This window comes from Symsagittifera roscoffensis, chromosome 7 (assembly GCF_963678635.1).
Source record: "Symsagittifera roscoffensis chromosome 7, txSymRosc1.1, whole genome shotgun sequence".
In the NCBI taxonomy this organism is placed as follows: Eukaryota; Metazoa; Xenacoelomorpha; order Acoela; family Convolutidae; genus Symsagittifera; species Symsagittifera roscoffensis.
Window position 1 is genome coordinate 52,118,345 of NC_087068.1, and position 26,068 is coordinate 52,144,412.

A 26,068-nucleotide genomic window follows, 5' to 3' on the forward strand; every position below is an offset into this window, starting at 1 on the left:
GCGGATTGCTTAGCGTTGCGAAGAGTAAGGAATGTAGTTGGCGTAAAATGCAAAAGTTCTTTCGCCAGCATCATAAATGGACTATCGCTTACTCTAATACAAGATTATATCGGCGTTTATCTGGATTTACTGAATCTTCAAATTAGAAATATCTGTGCTGATAGGCAATTCGAAAATTTCGAAGAAAAGAAAATAGCCTGAACGCTCTTTGAATTTGTAGAACAATTTACGATTGACCATTTTTGGATAAAATAACCCAATTTGAGACAACTGCATCAATGGTTAAAATTCTTATTTCGCTAGAAAATCTGAAAACTTAATTCCACTTTCGAAAAATTAAGTCCATCACTTTCTTCTTGATCTTCACACTTTCCCTGCTCGAAAGTGGAGTTTGTCTTCCTTCAAACAAATGAAATGAACTGAACTTAAGAAGAAACCAAAAATCAAACCGCGAAAATATACATTTGAGCCGAGCCTGAAAAAATTTTGTCCTGAAAAAAATCATCAGCACCCGTACAAGAGTCTGAACTACGCTCATCGACTCTTAAGAATAGCTAACTTGTGAGTGGTTTAAATGCACCCAGGTAAATGATTGCCTATTCACGACGAATTCGCAAACTTGAATAAGTAGTTCAAATCAAAGCCATCATAGCTGGTTGCTCTATATAGAGCATGTGGCAATGAAAGGAAGACTTGATGATTGATTATACGCTCATTTTAATCTCTACCTTAATTTGTCTTCAAGGTTAGACTTCCTTTCGAAACCGGCGATCCCGAAATTTAATTATCGCAGTGTATAGAAACCTTTTGCTCCAAAATTGTGGATGTCTTCGAGGGAAACCGAAACACTGAAACAAAATAAGTACACTTTGGAGTCATTAACCTTTTCAAAAACTCAAATTCGGACCTCTTCTTCCATTCTCAGCCAGAGATTCGGGGTCAGCGAACAAAATTCTAGGCAACGCGGAAACAGGATCGGTTTCTGAATGCGATATAGTTTGCAAGCTTTTTTTTCGCTATGACTGAACTTGAGGTGAGAAACTTCAAATAACGATAAAGCAAGAGCCCTGCATATTGATTGGCTGACCTATGGTGAACCTACTTCTTCTGCAACACTCCGTCAGAATATTGCAATATTGCGATGGACGCAACGAAACAATCACAAAAACTCTATCCCGAATCAAAACACGTTCAATCGCTAGTTTCTAGGCGGAGCTTATTACGTTTCACCATCCTATACATCAACCAGAGCTGGTAATAGCACAACTTGGAGGGAAAAACTATGTGCAACGAATGCAAGATTTAAAAGCGCTGAGTTTTAGCAGCGATTTTCAGCATTATTTCAGAGATACTATGCCGCTGATTCATCTTAGATCCAGCGCCACTTTAGAACCGTAACAGCACTGAAATACCACTGATTCATCTATCTTTAGCGTGAATACAGTGTTATTACATCGCTAATTCGCCGATCTTCAGCTTTATCTTAGTGTTATTACATCGATGATTCACCTCTAATTTTAAGGGTATTTGCAGCACTGGTCAGGTTAAGGTGGCACTTATTAGAGCCTAATTCATCCATGCCACTATATGCATTAACACTGATTGAGCGCTGAATTTCCAGTTCAACCCGCGGGAGATTCGCTACTAGGTTCCAAATCCAGATGATAGTTTAAAAGCGCCCAGCATTTTCGTAGAACACAGCCCCCAAAATCCCATTTTACAATTTGTACCAATTTTGCTAAGTTTCAATTCTTCAATGTCACCTTTTCAATTTCTTGCATTTGAGCAATTGATTATCTAAGCAGTAAACGATACAAAGAATAGAGCGAAGTAATGCGATATGACGTAATCATCATCACTACCATCAGTAACTGACACCGAATTCGCGCGTTACAATATGCTGGATGAATTTCCGGTTAAAGACGAACACAACCGTCGTAGCTACTCCAACACTAGCTGCTTGAGAGAGGTAGGCTGCCATGGGTCCATAGTGGTCGAACAGTTGGGTCACTAGAAGGGGTCCCAGAGCACGTGCCAGAGATCCGGCAGCTGTGAGGATTCCTTGCAGAAATCCCTGTAAATAATCGCATTCTGATTTAATTTTGTAGATTACAATAAATGGCCTCTAAAACAGGATTTCAGCATCGGCCATGAATGCATCTTGATAGTAATAGGCGCATATCAATGCAAAGTAATGAGTTTTTGTGCCTCGCACTTACGAAAGAGTTCAATTGTGAGTGGGTTTTTTTAAATACAATTCAGACAATTTAATACACCTCAAAGGGAAGCAGTATGAAAGCAATATCCAAGCAAAAAAAATACAGTCACTACTACTTTTTTTTGCAGTGATGACAGTGACCTGAACTTTCTGCACTACCTTCACAGCAGCAAGTCGCTCTAATTATCGATAACATAAGCGATCCTGAAAATTTTGTTTAATTATTGCATTCAGTGGTACTTGATGTCAGGCAAATAAGTCGAGTTTCCTCAAGTATAATTTTGACCATTTCGGCTATTAAGCATCTATACTTTTTCTAAAGGAAAGCAAAACAGTATTCAAGGGCTTTCAGTACTATTTTGGATCAAATCTTGAGCACGCTCCCTGTATTTTTCGCATTTCCCAAACTCAAAAAGACCTCTAAAACCTTCTTAAAGAAATCACGCATAAAAACCCTAACGAAAATCAATTTCAATATAAAAGAACATAGGCGCTACGCGCAATACACCGAAGGCATAAAAACTGAAGCAAAAACCAAACAACTTGAACAACTAATAATTGAAGAATAACAGTTCTAGAACAAAAAATCGTACTAATACATGTATACACCAAAATTTTGCTATATCGAGAAAGAGCCTGAAATAACAGTTCTAGAACTAAAAATCGTACTAACACATGTATAGGTTAAATTTTTGATATATCAACGACGATCATAAAATAACACTTCTAGAACTAAAAATCGTACTAACACATTTATACACCAAAATTTTACTATATTGACAAAGAGCCTGAAATAACAGTTCGTGAGCTAAAAATCGTACGAACACATGTATACACCAAAATTTTGCTATATTGGCAAAGATCATGAAATAACAGTTCGAGAGCTAAAAATCGTACTAACACATGTATACGTCAAATTTTTGCTATATTGACAAAGATCATGGAATAACAGTTCTAGAGCTAAAAATCGTACTAACACATGTATACACCAAAATTTTGCTATATTGACAAAGATCATGGAATAACAGTTCGAGAACTAAAAATGGTACTAACACATGTATACAATAAAATTTTGATATATTGACAAAGATCATGAAATAACAGTTCGAGAACTAAAAATCGTAATAACACATGTATACACTAAAATTTTGATATATTGACATAGATCATAAAATAACAGTTCGAGAACTAAAAATGGTACTAACACATGTATACGCTAAATTATTGCTATATTGACGAAGAGCCTGAAATAACAATTCTAGAGCTAAAATCGTACTAACACATGTATACACCAATATTTTGCTATATCGACAAAGAGCCTGAATAAACGTTGTAGAACTAAAAATCTTACTAACACATATATACACCAAAATTTTGCTATATTGACAAAGAGCCTGAAATATTGACAAAGGACCTGAAATAACAATCGTAGAACTAAATGTCGTACTTACGCATTGTAGATCAATTTCTATAGCTATAATAAAATACAAAAGATTGTGTTTGTATGTGTAGCAAAACGCCTCCTGTCGTTTCAATCGGCCAATCGTATAAATTGGCATGTAGACTCATATGGGTCTCCGGAATAACTAAAAATCGTACTTACACATATACTTACAAGAAAGAGCTAAAATGAAAAAAAGCTATTAGTCTTATTATATTGAGAAATTGTGAAGCAGTCTCAGAATTGACAGTATGTAGCAGTAAAACAATCCAAAAAACAAATCCAAAAAACAAAAAAAATACTTGCAAAGACATGACACAGATCTGAAAAATGTACCAATGTTGGTATTCATGAACAAAACTTCAATCAGGTAAAGATATCAGTTAAGTATTCCACGAAATCAAGTTCAAATTCAACCTTCAAAAACCGGCAAGTAATAGAAATGACATAAAACTTCAACGTTCAGCGTCAAACTGATTACGGAACGTCAAATTTAAACGGACGCCATTCCATTTCTCAAACGATCCATCGGGTGCAGTGGATCCTCTCAAGATGCTGTGCTTCCAGTCTTTCTGGCAAGCTCCGAGCATGGTAAAAACGCTACCATGTGGCAACAAAACAGAAACTTCAGAGCGCGTGGTCCCGTTTCTTTTCATTGCAAAGCGTCGGGTGGCTCCAAGGGATACGCTGGCAATGGTTGGATAATCAGGAATACCACGTTCGTTGTCAGCGTGAAATCCAACTCCCTGAAAATACTGATAGGCAAAGTACATTTTCTATGTTATCTAATTGTTATGACGGTATTTTGTGATATTACCTCTTCGAGGGAACAATAAATGTTGATGAGGACACTGTTGAAGGAAACTTTGAGTTCTTTCTCCAACAAGGTCTTTAACAAGAACAACTGTGGTGACCAAGAGTTGTTGGGCGGGTGGCGAACGCTTCCATATGAGTATGGAACCTCCGAAATCCACTTGACAGAGCGCCCGTTGACATGTGTCCAAGATTCCTGTTTGTATGATTTGTAAAGCTCTGCAAAGAGGGAATCAGCTATGCTCAAAACAGATTTATTGCAAACGTCAAGGGAAATTTGAGAGACGCCAAACACTGAAGATGAGCTGATAGTAAACAGCTGCAAAAATAAAATTATGACATTTAAGTGCTCAGTGGAATACAACAGAAAAAAAAATAGAATAGACAAAAAGTATTTACCACGGCAGATGTCAAAAGAGTTAAGGATACTCTCACAAATTAATTTCGCCAAATTCAGGCAGCCCATTTGCGACAAATGAACACCATCGGTAGATAAATGTGTGTAGCGCAATAGTCCAACGGGAATAAATGACCAATCTGAAGACTTGATGGCTGTATCCAACGCGCGGATTTCACGGTAAAAGTCCTTGCGAACAATTGGACTAAAAATACAATGTAGTTTATTTTTTCTCTAAACTTCATTAAAAAAACAGCAAAACCGATACCTGATGAACAATGTACATTATTATTATTACTGAATTAGTCATTTTATGAAAAAGTTACCAAAGGAGCAGGACTTCAAAGCCAGCATCGCGAAGAGGAGAAGCAAGTGACATAATCAACATAGCAAGTGTGGCCTTTGCCAAGCTCGCGAGAGAAGCATCGGTATGGGCAATGCTTGGTTGTAACACAATATCTTGTTGGCGGGGACACATGTCGTTTGCACCAACAGCAAGAATAACGCGAGCTGGTTTCGAGGCTTTTATCTCTTCGACATGAGTGTCATTGATGGTACTGACTTTCAGTCCAGATTTCACTATAACCGACGTATGGGAAAGTCTGATAAGGTATTCGTTAAATCCTTTTAACATAGAATCGCCAAACAAAACAGTGGACGTCATTTCTGAAAAAAAATTATATCACCATCATTGTGTTATAGAAACCATTACAATAAATTTGAACTACGGAAAAAAGTACATTGCAAAAATATATTTGTGAAAAACAATATAAATAATAACATCGCTCTGCTCAGACGTGTGCTATGATAACGAACATTCGCTCAGAAATAAATGCAACAATATTACAGTAATTAAAAATTTGTCAGCGTTTATAAATTATTCAGTCTTGTTAAAAATTAATAAAAAAGGGCGCTTAACACGTACTTGGCTTTGACAGAATGGTTTGCCAACATTATAATAACAAAAAAAGGCGAATATTTCTCAATAGTCAGTATTGAACGCACGTAAAACATTAATAACAATCAGATTACAACAACAGCTTCATGAACCTTCATATGCGCAGTTGGAATGTTCCCTTGTAAATTATAGATGTTTCCAGAAGAATGATTCACTTTTGTTCTCTTACGATATATTGTTGGCGAATGCATTTTGAAACAAGGGAATATCACAAATAAATATGTCTTGTAAAGATAATGTTACATCAACAGTCATGAAAGTTATACATAGTGAGCCAAAATTCGTAACCAGTTATGCATTTCCGTTGTTGTCATCATCGCAGAGCACGAGTTAAAAATAAATATACACACAGATTAGTTAAACTAAAGAAATTGTGTACCTAATACAAGTATACACAGACCAGTTGATTGAAACTACAGTGTACCTAATACAAGTATACACAGCAGTTGAAATAGAAAAACTGTGTATCTAATACAAGTATACACAGATCAGTTGAATGAAACTACAGTGTACCTAATACAAGTATACACAGCAGTTGAAATAGAAAAACTGTACCTAATACAAGTATACACAGACCAGTTGATTGAAACTACAGTGTACCTAATACAAGTATACACAGATCAATTGAACTAAATAAATTGTGTACCTAATACAAGTATACACAGACCAGCAGTTGATTGAAACTACAGTGTACCTAATACAAGTATACACAGACCAATTGATTGAAACTACAGTGTACCTAATACAAGTATACACAGCAGCTGAAATAGAAAAACTGGAAGTAGACGCATTGATGAAAAAGTTTTCTGTGGACAGCATTTGACAAAATATCTCTTTCACAGTTGAAATTAACACGCCACCATGGTCAAATTCAGTAAGTCTACTGAGCCGATCTCTGATGCAAGCGCTTGACAACAAAAGCTGAAGAACAGAATTGAGATAGCAACTGTTGTCATCATTTGCAATGCCCGTGGGTCGAAATGGCTCCATTACATGACTGAAAATAGAAGTAACATAAAATTTAACATTTTGCTTTACGTTATTGAGTCCACGCTCCAACAAAATCTTTTTTGAGAAATACAAAAGCAAATTTGAAAATTAATTACCGGACAGATATAACTATAGATAAATCTTTAAAATAAATAATTTAAAATCATTTTTGATGTAGCTGCAACCCAAAAGCAAGTGGACAAATCTCGTTGGCAGCGTTCCCTGTAAATCGTTGTACGCTAATTGGTGATATACAGATCTTTCTGAAAATATCCTAAGCAGAACAATAAATTGAAAATCATTTTTTGCTTTTAACTACATAGCTAAGAAGTAAAACATCAAATTTCACAATCAAACAACAAAGACGCTAACTAAATAAATAAATAAATGAACGAACAAACCAACAAATGAACGAACAAACCAAAAATAAATAAACATAAATAAATAAATGAATAAATAAATACATACATGAATAATAAATAAAAGCAAAACTAAATGAAAGAAAATAATTAAATAAATATAGCAATAAATATCAACGAATAAACAAAACACACCTGATAAATAAATAAACAATAAAAAAATAAATCAATACATAAATAAATAAATACATACATAAATAAATAAATAAATAAATAAATAAACGCAAAACTGAAATGTACAAATAATTAAATTAACATGAAAAAATATATATATCTCATGAACAAATAACCAAACAAACAGACCCATAATATAAATAAATGAAAGTAAATGAATTAAATAAATACACATACATAAATAATAAAAGCAAAACTAAATGAAAGAAAGAATAATTAAATAAATATAGAAATAAATATCAACAAATAAACAAAACACACCTGATAAATAAATAAGCAACAAAAAAATAAATCAATACATACATAAATAAATAAATACATAAATAAATACATAAATAAATAAATAAATAAATAAATAAAAGCAAAAGTGAAATGTACAAATAATTAAATAGACATGAAAAAATATATATGAACAAATAACCAAACAAACAGACCCATAATATAAATAAATGAAAATAAATAAATTGATTAAATACACACGCAGAAATAATAAAAGCAAAACTAAATGAAAGAAAGAATAATTAAATAAATAAACAAAACACGTGATAAAAATAAACAAAAATAAATATGTACATACATAAATTATAAATAAATATAAGCAAACTAAACATAATTAAATAAATAGAAGAACAGATAATTAAATAAATAAAGATGAACAAATAAAGAAACAAACATACGCAATCACGTGACATAGCGCGATATAGTCCAGCCCACATGATAATTGATAACTGTGGACGTTATTTGTCGACACTTGACAACAGACAACATTAAAAAAAACCGTTACACGATACCATAACACCTTGACTAAAGTCTTCGGTGTAAACATGTTTGGAGGGGATTCAATCTAAAAAAAAACCTTTTTTTGCGTATTTTGCTTGGTTTCGGTAAAGGGGCGTTACAGTTTTTTAGAAAATATTTTTGAATAAATTTTTTTTTGCTATTGGTCCTCGATACTTGATATATACAGCGCAGAGGCATCGTGCTCAGTGCTTTTGATGTTTTAGCTGCTTTACTGGTCGCCTCTGTTCAATATACAGCTTAAATTTTTCTCTTGGTTTTACAATTTTTTTTGTTTGATTTAAGGGTGCTTAGTTGCGTGTATTGGATATCAAATTTATTTGCTATCAATTTGGCAAATACAGTTTTTGCCATTGGAGAACATAGCCAATCGAAGATTGGAAAATAGTAATAAACGCAAGTAAACATAAAAAAACACTGACTTTGTTGGAAAAATCTCAACTATCGAAGAATTTCAAAGAAAAAAAAATAGATGCCCTTTAATCTCTTTGAATTTCTAGAACAATTTATGATTGGCGCTTTTTTGATAACATGAATCCAACTTCAGAAAACTGGATCAACAGGTAAAGTTTTTATTCCGCTTGAAATCTAAAAAATAAATTCCACTTTCAAAACTAAAATCGTTCACGTTTTTTGCGCCATTTCCCCGGTCGTATTTGGAGAGTACTATTTACGTCACTTTCAGCAGATGAAATTCAATTGAATTCAAAAAGTTCATCAATCATATATACCTAAGTGCATCAATATTTTGAGACTTTACTAAAAAAAAATCAGCAAGGCTTATATAAGAGTCTTCACTGCGTTCATTACTCTTAAGAAACAGATGCCCTAAAGCTCTTTGAATTTCTGGAACAATTCATGTTTGGCATTTTTTTGATAAAAATAATGCAATTTGAGAAAACTGGATCAATAAGTAAAATTTTCAACTCGCCAAGAAACCTGAAAATTAAATTCCATTTTCGAAAGTCGATCACGTTTTTCATGACTTTTACAATTTTGCTGTTCGATAGTGGAGTTTGTCTTCCTTTTAACCAAGAAAAGGATTTGAACTTAAAAAGAAATCAAAAATCAAATAGCGAAATATTAATATTTAGCGTGAACAAGCTTAGAGATTTTTTCCTGAAAAAAACCATCGCGACCTTTATAAAATCTAAATTACGTTAATCCACTTTTAAAAAGCAGACCTAAAATACGAAGTGCAATTCAGTTATTGAAAATCTGCATTCTTCAAAAAATACAGACCTGCCCTAGCTGTTCAACTTCACAAATCGGCACAAGCATACGCTCAACTTTTAGCAAAGCAAATATTATCTAGCAGTTTTTATTAAATATCATGAGTCAATGAAAGTATTTCAATTTAAGCTATACTTTTCCTTTCCAAGTTCCGCTAAAAAAAATTTCGCAGATTTTCAAGCCCAACATTCAAGCTCTCTTCGAAAATGGCGAATTTTTATTGAAGACAAAATACCAATCAAATTATTGCCAGGTTTATTCGCTACGAGTTCGATTAGCCCGAGCGACCAAGGTTGTCAAAATGCTATCCTGGAGCGAGTTTCTTTTTAATTACATTGAATACAAAATTTGAGCTCTGCTTGAACATTTAATGGAACAAAAAAAGCAGTTTTGTCCTAAACTAAAATTTCGCCATTTTGGAAGTAGAAAATCTATTCGATTTCAGAAGTTTTTTATCTAAATGACATTGAAACAAGTTTTGAAAACATTTTAAATTTTATTATTAAACCAAATTAATTACTTGTGGAAAAGGTCCGACAATCTTTGAGAATATCGTTGCCACAAGCACAGTGGCTACGGCGTATCCCATGCAATTTATAACAGCTGATATGACGAACTGGTACAAGTAGATCTCGTGTACTTCCTCACACCAGTCGTACTTCGTGGAGTCACAACCCTTTCTGTCTTTCGGAGCAAGGGTTGAACTCGTGTTTTCTAGAAACAAATTTAATCAGTTTCAAAACACCCAAATATCTACTGCCAGAAAAATTCAAAGCATCTTGCGGTTGTAAACTACAATTGATACTTATGAGTTTGCATTTTTGAAGTTAAAGAACCAAACGTCGGTCCAAGTTTTTAAAATCTGGATGTTTTCTAAAACCATAAAGTTTTCTTTAAAAATTAAAGCGTAGCCGCTTTAGCAGGCAAGAATCCCTATCATCTTCTTTCAATTGAAACATTAAACTCTTATCACTATCATGTATGCTTTGCTCCTAGATCAGAAATCTCCTCTCTAACTACTTCGATGAAGCTTTTTCTTTTGACGGCAAGGATACCTAGAGTCGAGTTTAAAGGTGGGCGACCAAGAACCAAGGATGTTGCTAATGCTATACACTCACCTAAGAACTAACATGTAGCTGAGCCCAAAATACCCATCGTTGCTCAAGCTTATCGACAAGTATAGTTCATTTAGCCCTATTTTACCCACTTTTGGTTTCCTAATTTTTAACTCTGACCAAAACTGCGATAACTTTGATCACATCTCCGAGAATTGAATTTCCCAACTTATGAGTTCGAAAGTATGGACTACGCGCTCGGCTAAATTCTATTTAACTTTCAATTGCTTAAATTTTGAAATTTTGTCACTGACTGTTTCACAGCCAACAGACAATTGAAAAGAGTCAATGGACGCATACAAACAGAAAAAAAACAGACGTTTTTTGAAGACAAAAACTTCAGCATACGAATTTCACAGAAAACAAAGATTTCCTTTTTGGAGAGAACAATTTGCCTACATTTTAGAAAAGAAATGAATTGAACTCACAAAGTTCACATATACCTATATTCATAAATACATTATTATGCATGAATGCATGTATGAATGCACTACTGTAGTTATCGGAGCATTTCAAAAAAAATCACCAAGACCCAAACAAGAGTCTTCACTAAGTTCATTGATTCAAGAGTCTTTACAACATTGAGATAAAAACTTAAAATTTGTCAACACTTTTTCGAATTTTGCGTTGGCGGTTTTTTAAAACAAATTCTTTTTTGAAAAGTTTCTATTTAAGTATATTGTGTCACACTTGCTATAAAACTTTTCGTGTACTTACCGTCTGGGTAGTAAACCTTAGGATGGTCTGAGCTGTAAGGCATGACTGCTACAAATGAAAGCATGAGAAGCACCATGGCGCAAAATAGAACATGTCTCTCTTTAAACCTGAAACAGAATAGTTTGAATTGTTAGAAATGTTAGGGTGATCGAACTTTCATAGATTAAAAAAAACCTTGCAGGAACATATATATATATATATTACTGTTGCATTGAAAGTTGTGAAAAACATATGTTCAAAACAATTTTCTGTCGCCAAAAACATTCTTAGGTCCTATGACTGGATCTCCTTAACAATCTCGGCTTCCTATGGTATCGACTGAATCACTACCTCCAAATAAAACATAGCCAACGGAATATTGGAAAAGAAGAACATGGAAGCCGAAAAATAAATTGAGTGAAAATTATTGAACGGTATTGAAGAAAAAAAATTATCACAGTTCATGACAGGCACTTTTTTCTGGAATTAACCTAATTTAAGAAAACTCGATTAAGGGATAAACCTTTTAATCCGATGAGAAATTTTAAACTTAAAATCCACTTTCGAAAATAGAAATTGGTTACACTTTTTTGCTTTTGCAATTGGAGAGCGCAACTTGCCTATATTTTAGCAAATGACCTTGAATTGAATTGAAAAGTGCATTGATACTTACGTGCACTCATAATTGCATTAATATGTATAATATTATCTTGATAATATGATATTATCTGTATGATGTATTACATACATATATTATTCTTTATGATATTATCCTTTATTTAGTTATTAGAGCATTCAGACTTTTTCATGAAAAGGAAAAACAACAAGACCCATATCAGTGAAAATCACTTCGTTCTTTTAGAAATAAACAGTAAATTGGCACTAAACTGGAGTAAATTAGCACTGTTTTTCAATGAGAACTCTAGTTTATGCTACTTTATGATTGGTCAAAATCCCACTGAAATTGACTGAACAATCTACCACCTTTCTGGTACGCGGGGAGATTGTTAAGTAAATTCTTATGAGGCACTGAACATAACTCTGATTACGCCTAGCTGCTCTACAAAAAAAAGCATTGCAAACAGACATTTGGAAAAGTGCCAATGAACAAGGAACCGAATAATAAAATAGAACGAATAATAATTTTGACTTCAGAAAAAATATAACTTTACTGTTCTTTGAGTTTGATGTTCTGTTATCATTGATATTTTTCCATGAAAAGTCACAAAATTAGAAAAAACTGGATCTCTAGAACATGGCTAACTGCAGGTTTCAACACATGGCTAACTGCAGGCGCAGCTATCAAGTGCAATAAAAAAATTAGAAACAAGCCTCGAATAAGAAAAATTTGGCTAGGTCTGATATTCGAACCTCCGATCTATATATTACGAGCCTCACACACTAACCACTCAGCCACGGAAGCTAAATAGGCACCAAACACTAGCCACAAATAATGCAGAGAACAGAAGCTATGCAATTTGCAATGCTAAGTGAAACTTCCAAATAAGTGAACACTTTTATTTGCGAGTTAGGTTAGAAAAAATAGGCGGTTCGTAATAAAACACTAAGCTGATCGCAAAAGAAAGGAAGCCAAAGAAAACGAAAAAAATATATATTACTGTGATTATTTGAACTACTAGGAAAAAAGAAAATTTGGAAATCAGAAACTCGTTTTCATCATATTGAGGTGGTAACTTCCACTCAAAAAGACGACCAATTGTTGAGAAAACAGTATTCAAGTGAGTCTCTTATGTAGCCCAACAAAGTTTAAGAAAGGCAATCTCTAAATTTGGTATAACTAAAAACGTTTTGGTTTGATAGCCAGAAAATTCAGTTTTAATACATGAAAATCTTATTTTCTGATTAAAAAACTCCTTTTGAATATAGTTTCCTCAAATTTTTTTTGGGTTCATGGGAAACTCACTTTGATATATTTTGCTCTGTAATTGACCCATCAGTTTTTTTGTTATTTTGATTGACTACAAGGAGTCAAAATTAACCCTCTTTTCGGTTTAGAATTTGGGTCCGAATTTCGAAAAAATAAATTTCCACATACTAATTCTGGTGAATATATTAGACACCTTAAAACACTCTAAAACTCCTCCATTGCATAATTTAAATCAGCACTGTAGGTATCTTTTTTTCGCTGCAAAAACTAAATACTAATATCCATCACATTTTTTCCCGCCATTTGAATAAGCGTTACCCGGGAGCTTAATTTGACTTAAATGTAGCAACTAAATATGAATTGAACTTAAATCTTAAAATGAAATCTAACACGAACCTAGCAGTGATGACCTTGACGGCAATCATAGAGAGGATGGTGACTATGCTGCAGCCTCCGAGCAGAATGCTGGCTGCAAGTGTGGACTTCTCAGCAGTCCACGCACACATCACTTCCAGAATTGGAGTCACCAGACTGCAAAAAGAAACATGTTAGACCGTTGTTGATGTATAATAGTTTAATTTATTGTTTACGAAGATAGTTGAGTGGAAGAAATTCGTTTTTGTTTAATTTTTATTTTGTTCTTTTTCTTCTCAATACTTGATTTGCTCAGCACAATGACAGAGACAAATTTGTGGTTGAAAAGAAGCCAAGCCAAGTATTTTGCTCCATTTGAAACGAAGTCAGAAGCAAAAAAGAAGAGTTCACGTGGTTCACTGAAACTTAATCACTGAATCATTGATTAGGACTTAAGCATCAACGTTTAGAAAAAAAGAATGAAAATATCCAGCGAAATCATCTGTCCGAAAAAAAACGCCCATTAAAATAAATGGTTCACCTACGTTTCGTAGAATGAAAACGTCGTCAGCACCACAACCCATAGATAAACAGACAAAACCAAAGCGAAGTTATCTCTATCGTTGTCACGACTCACAGTCACGAGTCTGACTCGGTCACTCGTCAAATTCTCCCGCGCCAATTCCCGCTCACTGACAGAATCTACATCTACAAGATTGCTTCTAATATTATCTCCGTTAATTCTCGCATAGCTGTTCACTACAAGCGATCTACTAGTGTTCTCGTCACTCAAATAGACGTTATTGTTGCCGGAAACTGATGACACTTGTTGCTGAGTGTCGGATATAGTCATACTGTCTCGATTATGATTGGCTGGCGTGTATTCGTGTATTGTAATTGTTCGAGGTCTTCTTCTGTATATGCCACGTGAAGAGACAGTGGTAGCGTCTAAAAAAAAGAAAACGTGATAACTTATCCTATTAAATCATAAGCAAACTTAACCCTAGACACTTGCAAAACCAAGAATAACCTATGATCTTTAGTTTTTGGATGCTCTTATAAATTATATCTGAACTGAATTTTTTCTGGAGAAAAAAATGTACTTGTTTCCGCATTCGAAAAAATTAGCATTTGACCCATAAGTTAACAAATTTTAAAAATTCAAAAGTATACGATTTTTTTTTAGAATTTCCAAGAAAGTTTTTACACAGAGGTGAAGCGGATCTTCGCATCACTTGCGATACAACACAAACATAAAAAACATAAGACGAAAAATTGAAATGTTTAAAAGTGTTTGACAGTGTAGTTTCCGAGAAAACGAAAAAAAATGAAAAAATATGGGTCACATATTCCCCCACAGACCTTTTCGAAAGCTGTAGATAGAGGGGCTAAGTGAAAAGAGACTATAGATGATGCAGCACACAAGGCAGTAGGCGGTCTGAGAGACACTAAAATTTTCCAATATATTTCAAATAATTTTCCATAACGAAAAAAAAAATTTTTCAACAAACCGATTGGTAAACAAACAACCAACAAGTGAGGAGGGGAGTGTAAAAAATGTGTTTTCCTTGAAACAACTCAAAATTGGGTAATTAAGCTGATAAAATTAGGTCGAAATAGTTTGGGCCGACGAATTTTTTTTGCGAAAAAAAAAAGAAATATACGTCAAGATTAGTAAATTACACATTGCAGGAGTACATGAAAAATTAAAAAACAACTAAAATGAAACTGCATTCAGCAAAAAAATTCGAAGATGTGGCATCTCAGGTGAAGAAACATAAGCAGACAAATAATAAGCCGAAGATTTGTTTGAAACAATATACTTCCCGTACATAAAAAAAAACAGGCCCTGCTCAGATTCAGACCCAGGACCTTTGATGTCCCGGCGTATTAGTTACCTCCATACTAAAATTTGAATTCATTATGAACAACGGTACCAAGTGATTCTGGTGAATAAATTGTTCACCCGAAAAAAGTCCATATTCCGTTTTGATAACTCATGCTAATCGCAAGCTGAAAAAGAACTTAGTTATAGTTATTTTAGAAAATTGAACTGCGACCAAATAGCATAATTAAGGCAAAAGGATGCTCTCTTTTTCAAGCTCCTTTGAAAATATTACTAAGTTTTCTCTCGAAGCAAACGCAGTTTAGGTTTATAAAAACTTGTATCAATTTTTTTAGGGTTTTACCAACCGAATACCTTATACGGACCCTGGTATGACTTTTCTTTCCAAGCTTGTTTCGAAAAGGGGTCTGACTAGATAAGCTGAATAGCTCTTTTGAAGACCATCGATGCTTGTCCTTAATTAATTTTGGAGTAATGATTGTGATACGGACATTTGAAATAGTCTCTTAGCCCCCCTCATCAGTGGCATGCGCATAAATTTTTCAAGGGGGCGATTTTTCAAAAAAATTGTTGACCTTTTTTTAAGTCGAACAATTTGATTTTCCGGGCTCTTCGATAATTCTATAACGATCATATTTTGTCAAAAATGTTCTCCGCCGCACGCGCCAAAAACAGGCTAAAAATGACGTTTTCAGCACTTTCAAAAAATTTTTGACCAAAAATTGCGTTTTTCTGCGCGTGTCCCCCCTTGCTCAAATTTAATTATACTGGCTCCGAAGATGCCTTTAGAATACTGTTGGTCAGCAAAAAATGGTTCTCGCAAAAATATACCAAAGGGGGAGCCTTTGGAAAAATTTGGCGACCACTTTTGAGGCAACAGTATGAGGCAACACTGGCCCTCATTCAACAATATTTTGTGCCAATTTTTCTTCGACAAGCACATAGCCATACTGAGTTATCGTTCTCAACCACCTGGAAAGCAGTTGGAAAAGTTATAACTGGGAAGCCACTCAAATGTATCAAAAGACGTACTAAAAACGATGTAACCAGATCGCAACGAGAAATTTTTTGTTCTTGGATGATTTTCTGTTACAGTCGAAGCTTTCTGATATACATCATTTTCAGTGAAAATGTTTCCGGTCCCAACCTAATATCTAACTCGGAGATATATGAAGATAAAGGAAAAAAACGGTGATATATGGCAAAAACTAACAATGTTTGCAATCAAAGAAAGATCAACAAACAAGAGTAATTTTCAAATCTGTTTTCTTGACACCGAGAAAACATATTGAACTATCTTTTTAGAATCACGACTGATATCTTAAAATGATACTTGACCCCCCCCCCCCCCACCCCTCACAAACTTTCTTTGAGGTACCTGAAACTTCACAATAAAAACAATCCACAATACGCCAAACTCTCCTTCGCTCTTCGCTCTTTCGATCTATCGAGGATGGTCGAAACAAAAAATGGACTATGGACATAAGTATATTTCTAACCAGTGAAGAATGCCCAAAACATGCAGAGGTTGAGGAAGGCTAGAGTAGATGAGAGGAATGCGGGTGCAGTGTACATTGATATGGTGATGTTGACATACTTGAGGGTGAGTCCTGAGTCTCCTATGGGCACGAACAACGTCTGAAGTACTGAAACAATATTATTGTCAAAAAATGTTAAGTGAGGCTTCGTACCGTTGCGATACATCAAAACATCGAATTGGCTAAATAGCCAACAGAAAGTGAAACGAAAACCACAAGTCGAAAAAATGGTTTGACAAAAAGTCGAATGAACTAATTTTCATATGTTTGTCTCCAATTATTCCGAAGAGTTAAATCAGTTAAAATCCGAAAAAGTAACGAAGCCAACAACATCAAACCTGTAAAGCCAAGTAAACCTTATAACGAAATAAAGAGAAAATAATACAAAATCGGGGTCAATAAATTTACAGCCAACAAAATAAAAACATTTTAAAAAACGGTTGAAGGAAAACAAAGCCCAGTTTTACAATGTACCAACCGGTACACTGCAAGTACTAGTTTACATGATTGCTCCATCAGCGAAACCAATTATTGTGATTTTCTATTTAAAGAACTAAAAGAAAACAAACTAGTACTGAACTAACATGGTCCAAAAATAAAGCCAAGTGCTTGGGCAGCTGAAATGTTCGTGAGCACAGCTGTCCGTTCTTCTACTGTAGTCGTCACAGATGCGAAAGAGCGTACAATTGCGATGTTACCAGATCCCACTCCGGTGATAAAGCGTGCAGCTACCATCACGTATGGAGCTGTATTTGAAGGCAAGCCTTCCAAGTATCCATAAACTGCATGGCCAATGCAAATGAGAACGAGACATAGCTGGAATGGCAACCTGAAACACAATCACAATGATTTTCAATTAGCTTCCAGCCTACAGAAGAGCATCAAATTATCTCCTAACTCTTAATAAATAAATACAGAGCAAAAATGAAGAACGGAATTCAATTATCTCTCAATTTAGTCTGGTTAACATGTACTGCACTAAAAAAACAGCTTTGCAACATGTTACTATCGCGCGCTATAAAAAAATCAAACAACTTCTAAATGCTCCTTTTTCCGGTTCCATTCGGTACGAAGGACACTCTTAGATAATTAAGACGGTCATACTTCATACTTCGTATCAATTTCCTTCCACCCTCTCACCTCACATCAGCATAAATTAATGGTGTAATGAGGGTTTTCACAAGGTTAAGCACAAACCGAAAATGTTTGTTACGGCATAATTAATCCGCAAACCAAATTTTACAAGAATAGTAACATAAGAACGAAATATTATTTAGACAAAAGCTGTAAACATTTGTGGGAAGAGAGAAAGAGATATCATATCCAGTGATGTCCGATATAACCATTTGTTTAAACCAATTGGTTTAAAACGAAGGTTTGTTGAACGATTTAACCAACAACCAATTTGTTTAAAAACGGGCCTTTAAAAACTATTATCTTGCTCATACATTAGATTTTCAGGAATGCACTTTACTTGGCCCCGATTTTCTGGAGACTTTCTTATTTGAAGTCAGTTTTAATTAGGCGGATATGATTCGTATCCACCTACATGAAACTGACTTCAAACTGGCAATTCTCCAAAAATCGGGACCAAGTAAAAAAATCATTGAATTCAATGATGCTCAAAAAGTATTGAGCATCATTGAATTCAAATCACAATGAATAATTCTTTCTTGTTCAAAAACTGTACCAACATGTATCCTATTGAGTTTGATGCTATGCCCATCAGAGGAGAGCCAATGAACTGGCCGAGGCTGAAAGAGGCGACAACCAAGCCGTACAATTGGGTGGTAGCTTCTGAGTCGAGTTGCTGCAGATATGGGTAGCCTGATGACATGATGATTGAATAGCCTATAAAACTGATCGTTCAATCAATGCAGCCACACCAAAACCAACTTTTTATGAAACTCCATTCAATTCGAGGTAAGATTAAACTATTAGAACACAGCCAAATAGACAGCTGGAAAAATTTCATTTGAACAAAAAAATAAATCGGAAAAAAAGACGCGTAGTTTTTGCACAATTTTTGATTGACTGAACAAAGCCAAAAAAATTCAATTTTGGGTTAAAATTAAGGCCCAAATTTATCAAAATAAACTGCACCATATTAATTCTGCGAAAATTAATTCTCCAAAAACAAAACAAGTTGTCTAACGATCATTTTTCGTCTATGTCGAGCCAATTTAAGAAAAACCGCGTTTTAATTTTCAGGTTTTATTCGTTTTGTCCGGATAATTTAAATCACCACTGTAGTCACGCGCGTTTAGATTGTGCTTTTTTATCTAATAAAAAATTCCGTAACTTTTCTTCAATCCATCAAATGAAAACAGGCGAAGCTACAAAACAACAACTATAATAAATATCACAAGTTTGTCTCTATTTATGTTCAATTTCAGGCAAATACAATTGCAAAACAAAAATACCAGCGGTATATAAGAATTTAGTTTTGGTTGCCGAGCACCCACTACGCCGATAGTACATGGGTACACTATTTGGTCAAAAAAAATCATCCAGAAAATTATCATAAAAATTTTGAGCAATAACAATTTTTGTGCCCTTCAAACGACACTACATAATATGAAGTGACTAAGCCGATATAACCAAAGCCGAAACCATACAAAACCTGAGTTTGGCAATTGACAAGAAATAGAACGACTTTGAATAGAAAAAAATTGTTACCACAGAGGCAAAGCGAAGCTTCGCAACTTTTAAAAGACAACAAAAAATAAAGCATTTCAAAATAGTGAAGAGTGCAAAATTTTTTGTGAAAAAAAACAAGGGGATCAGTATTTTATTAAATTCAAACGATTTCCGACAATTCTGCCATCTTCAGTTATTCATCACAAAAATTCATTGAAACAAAATTAACGAGACTACAGAAAGAAAATTAAAAGAATATGCTGTTGAGTTGAAAATAATATGTGAAAAAGTCGAAAAAATTCAAATACAAAAATTTCATGTTTGTATCGGATAATATTTCTAAACAGCCTTACAAAGCATTGTAAAACAAGTGCCCAGTGGCAACTAAAACAACAAAACTTGGGTCAACCTCTGTTGAACCGAAAACAAAACTGCTCTCATGAAAAAAAATTGAGCTCGAAAATTTCAAACATTTTTACGACTCATCCGTACTTGAACAGATTAAAACATAACAATATATTTTCCCACAAAATAACGCAATATGAGTTGACCAAGCCGATATAATATAATCCGAAGCCATTTAATAAAAAAAAACGAAAAACCAAAAAAAAACCATAGAACTTTCAACTACGGTAAAAACCTGTTTGGATCAATATGAAAACTACGCTTTCGAAAGTGAGCCCATAAAAAACGTACCAGATAATTTACTTGGCGTTTCATTAAAAAATGAAAAAGATCCAACGGGAACTAGAAGCAAAACCACGAATCCAAAAAAATGGAATACTTTTTCACAAATTTTATTGAAAAGCACAATCAGTGCCTGAATTTAGCTGCACCTAATTACTATTTAACCTTAACTATGGTAGTTCCAATTAAATTTTCAAGAAATTGTCTGCATGTTAAAAGAGGTGAAAATTACCATTCCTTACAAAATTGACCATTCTGTGAACTAAGTTTTTCACTGGGGAGAAAAGTCATTTACCCGGTTGCACTAATCTTGCTGGTCACAAAGGTAAAAAAAGAAGAAAATTCGATAGATTGACATTTCACCAACATAAACTAAGCAGCTAAATACAACTCCACCAAACAGTTTCCCCGAAAAATTTTCTAATTTTCGAAAAAGGTACTCAGGTTATCACTAGATCAAGCGAGAAGGCCCTTGTAAATTTTTGGGTTCCATAATAAAAAAAAACACAATTTGCAACAATTAGTGAGAAAAATTTTATACGGGAAAAATGTCGTTCCCGGTTACAACTCACAATTAAGTCAAAAAATTTGACACAAAGGCGAAGCTCCGCTTCGTAAACACTAGTAAGAAATCGACAAAAGCAGCTCTATAAAATGAAATAAGAAAATATAGAATAAGCCTCGAATTTAAAGAAAACTTTTGCTACCCGGTGGATTCGAACCAGCGACCTCGAGAAAAAGAGTTTAACATCCTACCCTGTAGGCCATGGCCACGGACACCTAACGTTCGACAAGCACTAGCCACAAATAAAGCAGAGAACAGAAATATGAAATCTCCAACGCTACAGATCGTGATTATATTAAAAGTGACACCAAATGAGCACTTTTATTTGCTACTTAGGATCGGAAAGAAGTAGGTTCATACTGGTACACTACGCTCGTTATTGCACAATAGTGTAAAAAACAACGACAACTTCTAAGCACAGAGGCGGATGAAATCATACATTTTTAATATTTGTCAACCTCACACAGGCCCTATTTATACAATGCACCTAGGGCATCTAACATCTGCAAAAAAAAACTGGAGAAAAGCAATAATATAAACTAAGAAACGTTTAACTCACATCACGTTATCAAATATACAGTCCGAGGAGACAATTCGAAAAAGAGTATTGAACGAAATCATCAGGGTTCGTCAGACGAAAAATAGCAGATAAAAGAAGGATAGCCTGTTACTGTGCAAGTAGCACAGAATGTTCCGACCACCTTCTTAAAAAAACACAATTTTTTTTTTCAAATTGGTGTTGTGATTAAAAGATCTAAACGAAAAAATCGAAATTTTAGGCCTATTTGAGAGGCATAGTAAAATAGATCAATTGAAAAAAAAAGTTTTAAATAAAAATGACTAGAAATACGAAACAAAAAACTTTTAAAATTTTGGAAAAAAAATCATGAATTTTCGAGTTTTTGATTCCCTAAATTGCGCTGAAAAAACTCTAAGAACTACAATTACTTGAGGAGAACTAAAATTTCACGGCTTCAATTAGGCTTAAATAAGCTAGTGTAAGCATACACGGTCACCTTATTAGCTCAAAAATAGACGAAAAATCAAAAACTTCAAACCGGGTTTTCTCGACAATATGATATATCACTCGACCCATTCAGATAATTATTTGTGTAACCTGATTTTACGTGGAAAACAAAGAAAAAAACTGAAACACCCGAATACAAAGTTCCTCCACATTTTCAATGGTCGGAACAACAAAGTTTTCAAAATGGAATGCCAGCCATTACAAAGTCTTTTGGGCATATTTTACAAAGAAGCGAAGCTGCACTTCGCAAACACACGCGAAAAAGCGATATAAAGAAGCTATAAAAATTGAAATAAGAAAAGGTAGGAATAAGCCTCGAATTAATAAAATTTATCTAATTTCTTCAAGCAGTCATTTGAACTTCTAACGGCTATAAGCCAGTTGCAATAAGTGTTTCTTGCGATACAAGACAAACATAAAAAACAAGTCGAAAAAAACTGGAAACCAAAAGTTTCGTATGTCTCAATAAAATATAATAAAGACCAGCTGAAGCTGACGGTACGTGTTTGACACTGTTTAAATTTGTTTAAATGATGCGGCATGAAATGGGTTATTTTAAAAATAGGACTTTGCCCGAAACCTTAGTTGTTTCTCTACTAAAATAAGGGAGAAGAGCAAAAACGTTGTGAGATAATGGAATTTTCCCAAGGACGTAACACTTACACTACAAAAAATTTAGTAGTCGCCGGGTCGGCAGAAAAATTGTCGCAACCAATTCTTTCGGTTGAAACCTTCATCTAAGATTTGATAGCGTAGAAAAGTCAAAAAGTGTTGTCAAAAAGATTCTACAAAATGGTGAGACGTTCAAATATTTTACTATCGATATCCGCAACTACTTTTGTGCTTAACAACTCGCAGCTACCCACTTTCTCGAATCACCACATAGACTGAGATTCGACTGAGTAGTTTTGGTGAAAGTCAAAAAGTTTCCACAAAACAGTTAACATTTCAAAACTTGTTGGAAAGCATTTACTTTGTTCTATTTATAAAGGAAGGCTTTCTAAGCGCATCTATTTATAAAGGTTGGCTTTCAACAATCTGTTAATTCAATTCAACCCTTGATGCCATAAATCTGACTTCAAGGGCCACTAAGAGGACTCCGCAAAGACATAAAATTTGACTTTTCAAATCCTTTTCTGTTATATAAAAACTTCAGCGTAGCTGTTTATGCAGAAGAGATTCATAATGCCTGTATTTTCGTTTGAACCCAAAAATTCAGATTTGTGGAAACAATTTTTGAGAAAAATCGAATAGTTTCAAAAAATGATAAAAGAAAACAAAAAAGAGACTTTTCCGAGAGTCATAGCTTTTTGTAATAGTTTCGTTATGCACCCAAAAACTCAGATTTGGAATAGTAATTCTCGAAAAAGTCAAAAAGTTCAAAAAAACGGTCAAAAAATCAAACTTTTCCGAGGACCATAAGTTTTCGTGTCAAAAAAGTATGAGCATTGCCGCATTTGCAAAGGAGCTTCCCACAATCCGTTTTTTGGATTGAAACCAAAAATCAAGATTTAGGAGCGTAGGTAGATTCAGAAAATTCAAAAATTAAAAAAAAGTCGAAATAAAAAAATTGAATTTTGCGGGACGATAACTTTGTTAAGAAAGTTTATGAAAAGCCGCTCATACAGGGGAGCTGAGCTTCAAACTACCTGTTATCTCCATTGAACCCAATCTCAGATTTGGTAGGGTTCTTTTTGAGAAAACGAGAAAAAAAGTATGTGTCCAAAATTCCCCTACTGAGTTTTCGAAGGCTGTAGACAGAGGGGTAACGAAAAAGAGACTAGGGGACTATGCAGGCATAAAAGGGAGTAGGAGGCCTTTCCATTGATGTCCCTTTTTGAAAATCGACAAAAGGTTTTGAAAAAAAAAGTTTACAAAAAAACCCAATCCCATATTTTTCATAGTCAAAGTTTTCATCAAATTAAAAATCTAAGGAACATGTCGAATTTTAAATTAGCAACGAAAACAGCAAAATATACGAAAGGAAGGCTAGTAAAAATAAAAATTGCATAAGTAATTCAAAACACTAAAAGCAACTGCATCGAGAACTGCGTACAAAAAAATCAATTTTACCATATGGTATCTAAGCCGACAAAGCATAAGCAGACAAACTACAGGTCGACTTTTTAAAAATATATATATTTACAATTAGAAAAAACCGTTATTGGTCAGATTCGAAGCTACGACTTTTGCCATCCCCGGCGTATTCTCTATCTCCAGGCTAAATGCCGGAAACGCAAAGACGTTTGAATTCATTATGAACCAAGATACAAGTGATTCTGGTAAACAAGTTGATAACCCGAAAAAAGTCTATATTCCAGTTTGATAACGCTTGCTGATCGCAAGCGTAGAAGTTGGTTAGACGAAAAAGTCTAGTATTTGACTACACCTGCTAATCGCATGCATAACTCATTGGAAAGTTTACTGATAACATTCTTTTTAGTATTGGCTTTGAGTAAAATATGTCCACAAACTCATTTACTGATAACTTCATAGTATTTTAAAACGAAATCAAATCTTAGTCTGCTTACATGATCACAAAAATTATGCATCATATTATCATTGTAAACTTTAATCAACCTAACCAGTAGCACCAATAAATGATGTGAGATACAATGTCCACATGGAAAGCATTCTTCGACGCGAGCTCCCGGCAATGGAGCTGTGTATCGCGTCTTCTCCAGGAATCATGGCATCTAGAACAAAAAACTGCTACTATTTTAGCATTAAACAACAGCTTATGCCAAGTAGTTGAAAAAATCCTTTTCGGTCAAGGAATCTATACGAAGTTACTTGACTAGTATTTAAAGAAGATCGAACAGTGGCAACCTATGGAAAAACTTCATGGGGATATTTCAAAATTCTTTAATGGAATCTCGTAAGATAGTGATATTATCATTAAGTGCGTAAATTATCAGTAAATGCTAAAATAGTAGCAGTTTTTTGTGCTAGATTGTAACATTCGCCCAAAAACTACACAGCGACGGAGCGTAGAAAAAGTACCTATTAACGACTGGCAGGCGTCAGTTACCTTAATCCTACTCGTTTTTCACCGTCTCGACCTTGCCAGTTGATTTTCTGGTCTGTTTAGGGCAAAGTAAAAAGTTACCATTTTTAGGCCATCAGTCAAACGACTTTTGATCAGCTTTCGTTTACATGCGAACACAACCACATAGCTGAGTCTCGGATCCTCAGACTACAAGATTGTCATTAAAAACACGGCTCAAACAACCTATTTTAATATGTTTTTGTGTGACAGTTCTATATTAAATCCATTGGAGATGGATTGACCCTTTCCTGTTTCTAGCTACTCATGTTCTGAAATATTAAACAATAACGGTGTTAATTAAGATCTATGACATTATAGCAGCTATACAGTCAGTCTATACAGTCCCTTCACATAAACAGTCTCTGGGGGACCAAGCCTCCGCTCCCGTAATATTCTTGAGATAACACTCTTATCTCTTATATTTCGTGTCCCGGGAGGGTCCCGTGGTATATTTCTTCCCCCACTGAAGCCTCCTTCTCCACAAATTTCCGTCGCTAAGGTTCTTATCGTGTGTTATTGCCACGATAAGAGGCTTCGTATTTTTTCGTCTCTGATACGACTGTTCTTCACTATTTCTGTCGTTGTTCTTACTTTCGTCACTTTTTCCGTCAAAATGGCCGTCTTTTTCTATTTCTCAGAAATGTTCACTCTTCAATCGAAATTTTAAAAATAAAAATTCTAGAACATTCTGACCCTCCTTCGCAACACTTTTTCGTTCATAAGGCCTTTAGTTGTTCTTTTTTACGTCGCCGGAAGGTTGTGCTGTGTCATCTGGCAGAATGGCACATACTCCCCGGACAAGTCTCCATCAATGTCCCTATTGATCGCATAACACCGGGTTATCGTCAAGTAGTTATCCAGTTTTCTGTAATCAATCTTACAAGTCGCATAAGAAAATGAAATTTATCTACCCCACTTCAACTCACTACGTGTTCACAAATAGCATTGTACTTCATCTCACTGCACCATGAGGAGTGTCTTAGATAAAATTTCTTTTCTGACTACTTACGTCGTCTTGCCATAAAACTTCTTTTCGCTCTTTGTGATTAAAAAGTGGGACGTGGCACGGCCACGCACCCGTTAAAATTAATTTAACATTACTCACCAAGTATAATTAGTTATTTATGCGGTCCTTTCAATATTATAACTAAGAAACTCTGTGGCTAGGAAAGTTATTGAGTTACCCACCCTTCCCGAGCGAGTTTACTCAAACTTACCATGT

At 34.5% G+C, this 26,068-nt stretch overlaps 2 protein-coding genes across 3 annotated transcripts in view; one reads left to right on the forward strand and one right to left on the reverse strand.

Annotated features, from left to right (window-relative positions):
• The window catches only part of LOC134851356 (uncharacterized), a 303,739-nt gene that overhangs the window by 100,698 nt on the left and 176,973 nt on the right, over positions 1 to 26,068 (forward strand). The gene's annotated exons all lie outside the window — the stretch shown is intronic.
• Positions 1,719 to 24,490, reverse strand: LOC134851231 (major facilitator superfamily domain-containing protein 8-like). Its single transcript, XM_063867222.1, has 9 exons — positions 24,383 to 24,490; positions 18,573 to 18,729; positions 17,463 to 17,707; positions 16,840 to 16,986; positions 14,040 to 14,442; positions 13,537 to 13,671; positions 11,274 to 11,380; positions 9,962 to 10,155; positions 1,719 to 2,074 (listed from the first exon to the last, which is right to left on the reverse strand). Exons 1-9 carry the CDS (start codon positions 24,486 to 24,488, stop codon positions 1,865 to 1,867), a joined length of 1,704 nt encoding a protein of 567 aa, XP_063723292.1. The 5' UTR covers positions 24,489 to 24,490; the 3' UTR covers positions 1,719 to 1,864.

Excerpts from the sequence above, each read along its gene's own strand:
- LOC134851231 (XM_063867222.1), bottom strand. The coding sequence starts at position 24,488 with ATGATTCCTGGAGAAGACGCGATACACAGCTCCATTGCCGGGAGCTCG. Across the intron at positions 14,443-16,839 it reads GTTTTGGGCATTCTTCACTG|ACGCTACCACTGTCTCTTCA; the intron begins GTTAGAAATATA and ends TCTTTTTTTTAG. Across the intron at positions 11,381-13,536 it reads GTCAAGGTCATCACTGCTAG|GTTTAAAGAGAGACATGTTC; the intron begins GTTCGTGTTAGA and ends ATTCTGTTTCAG.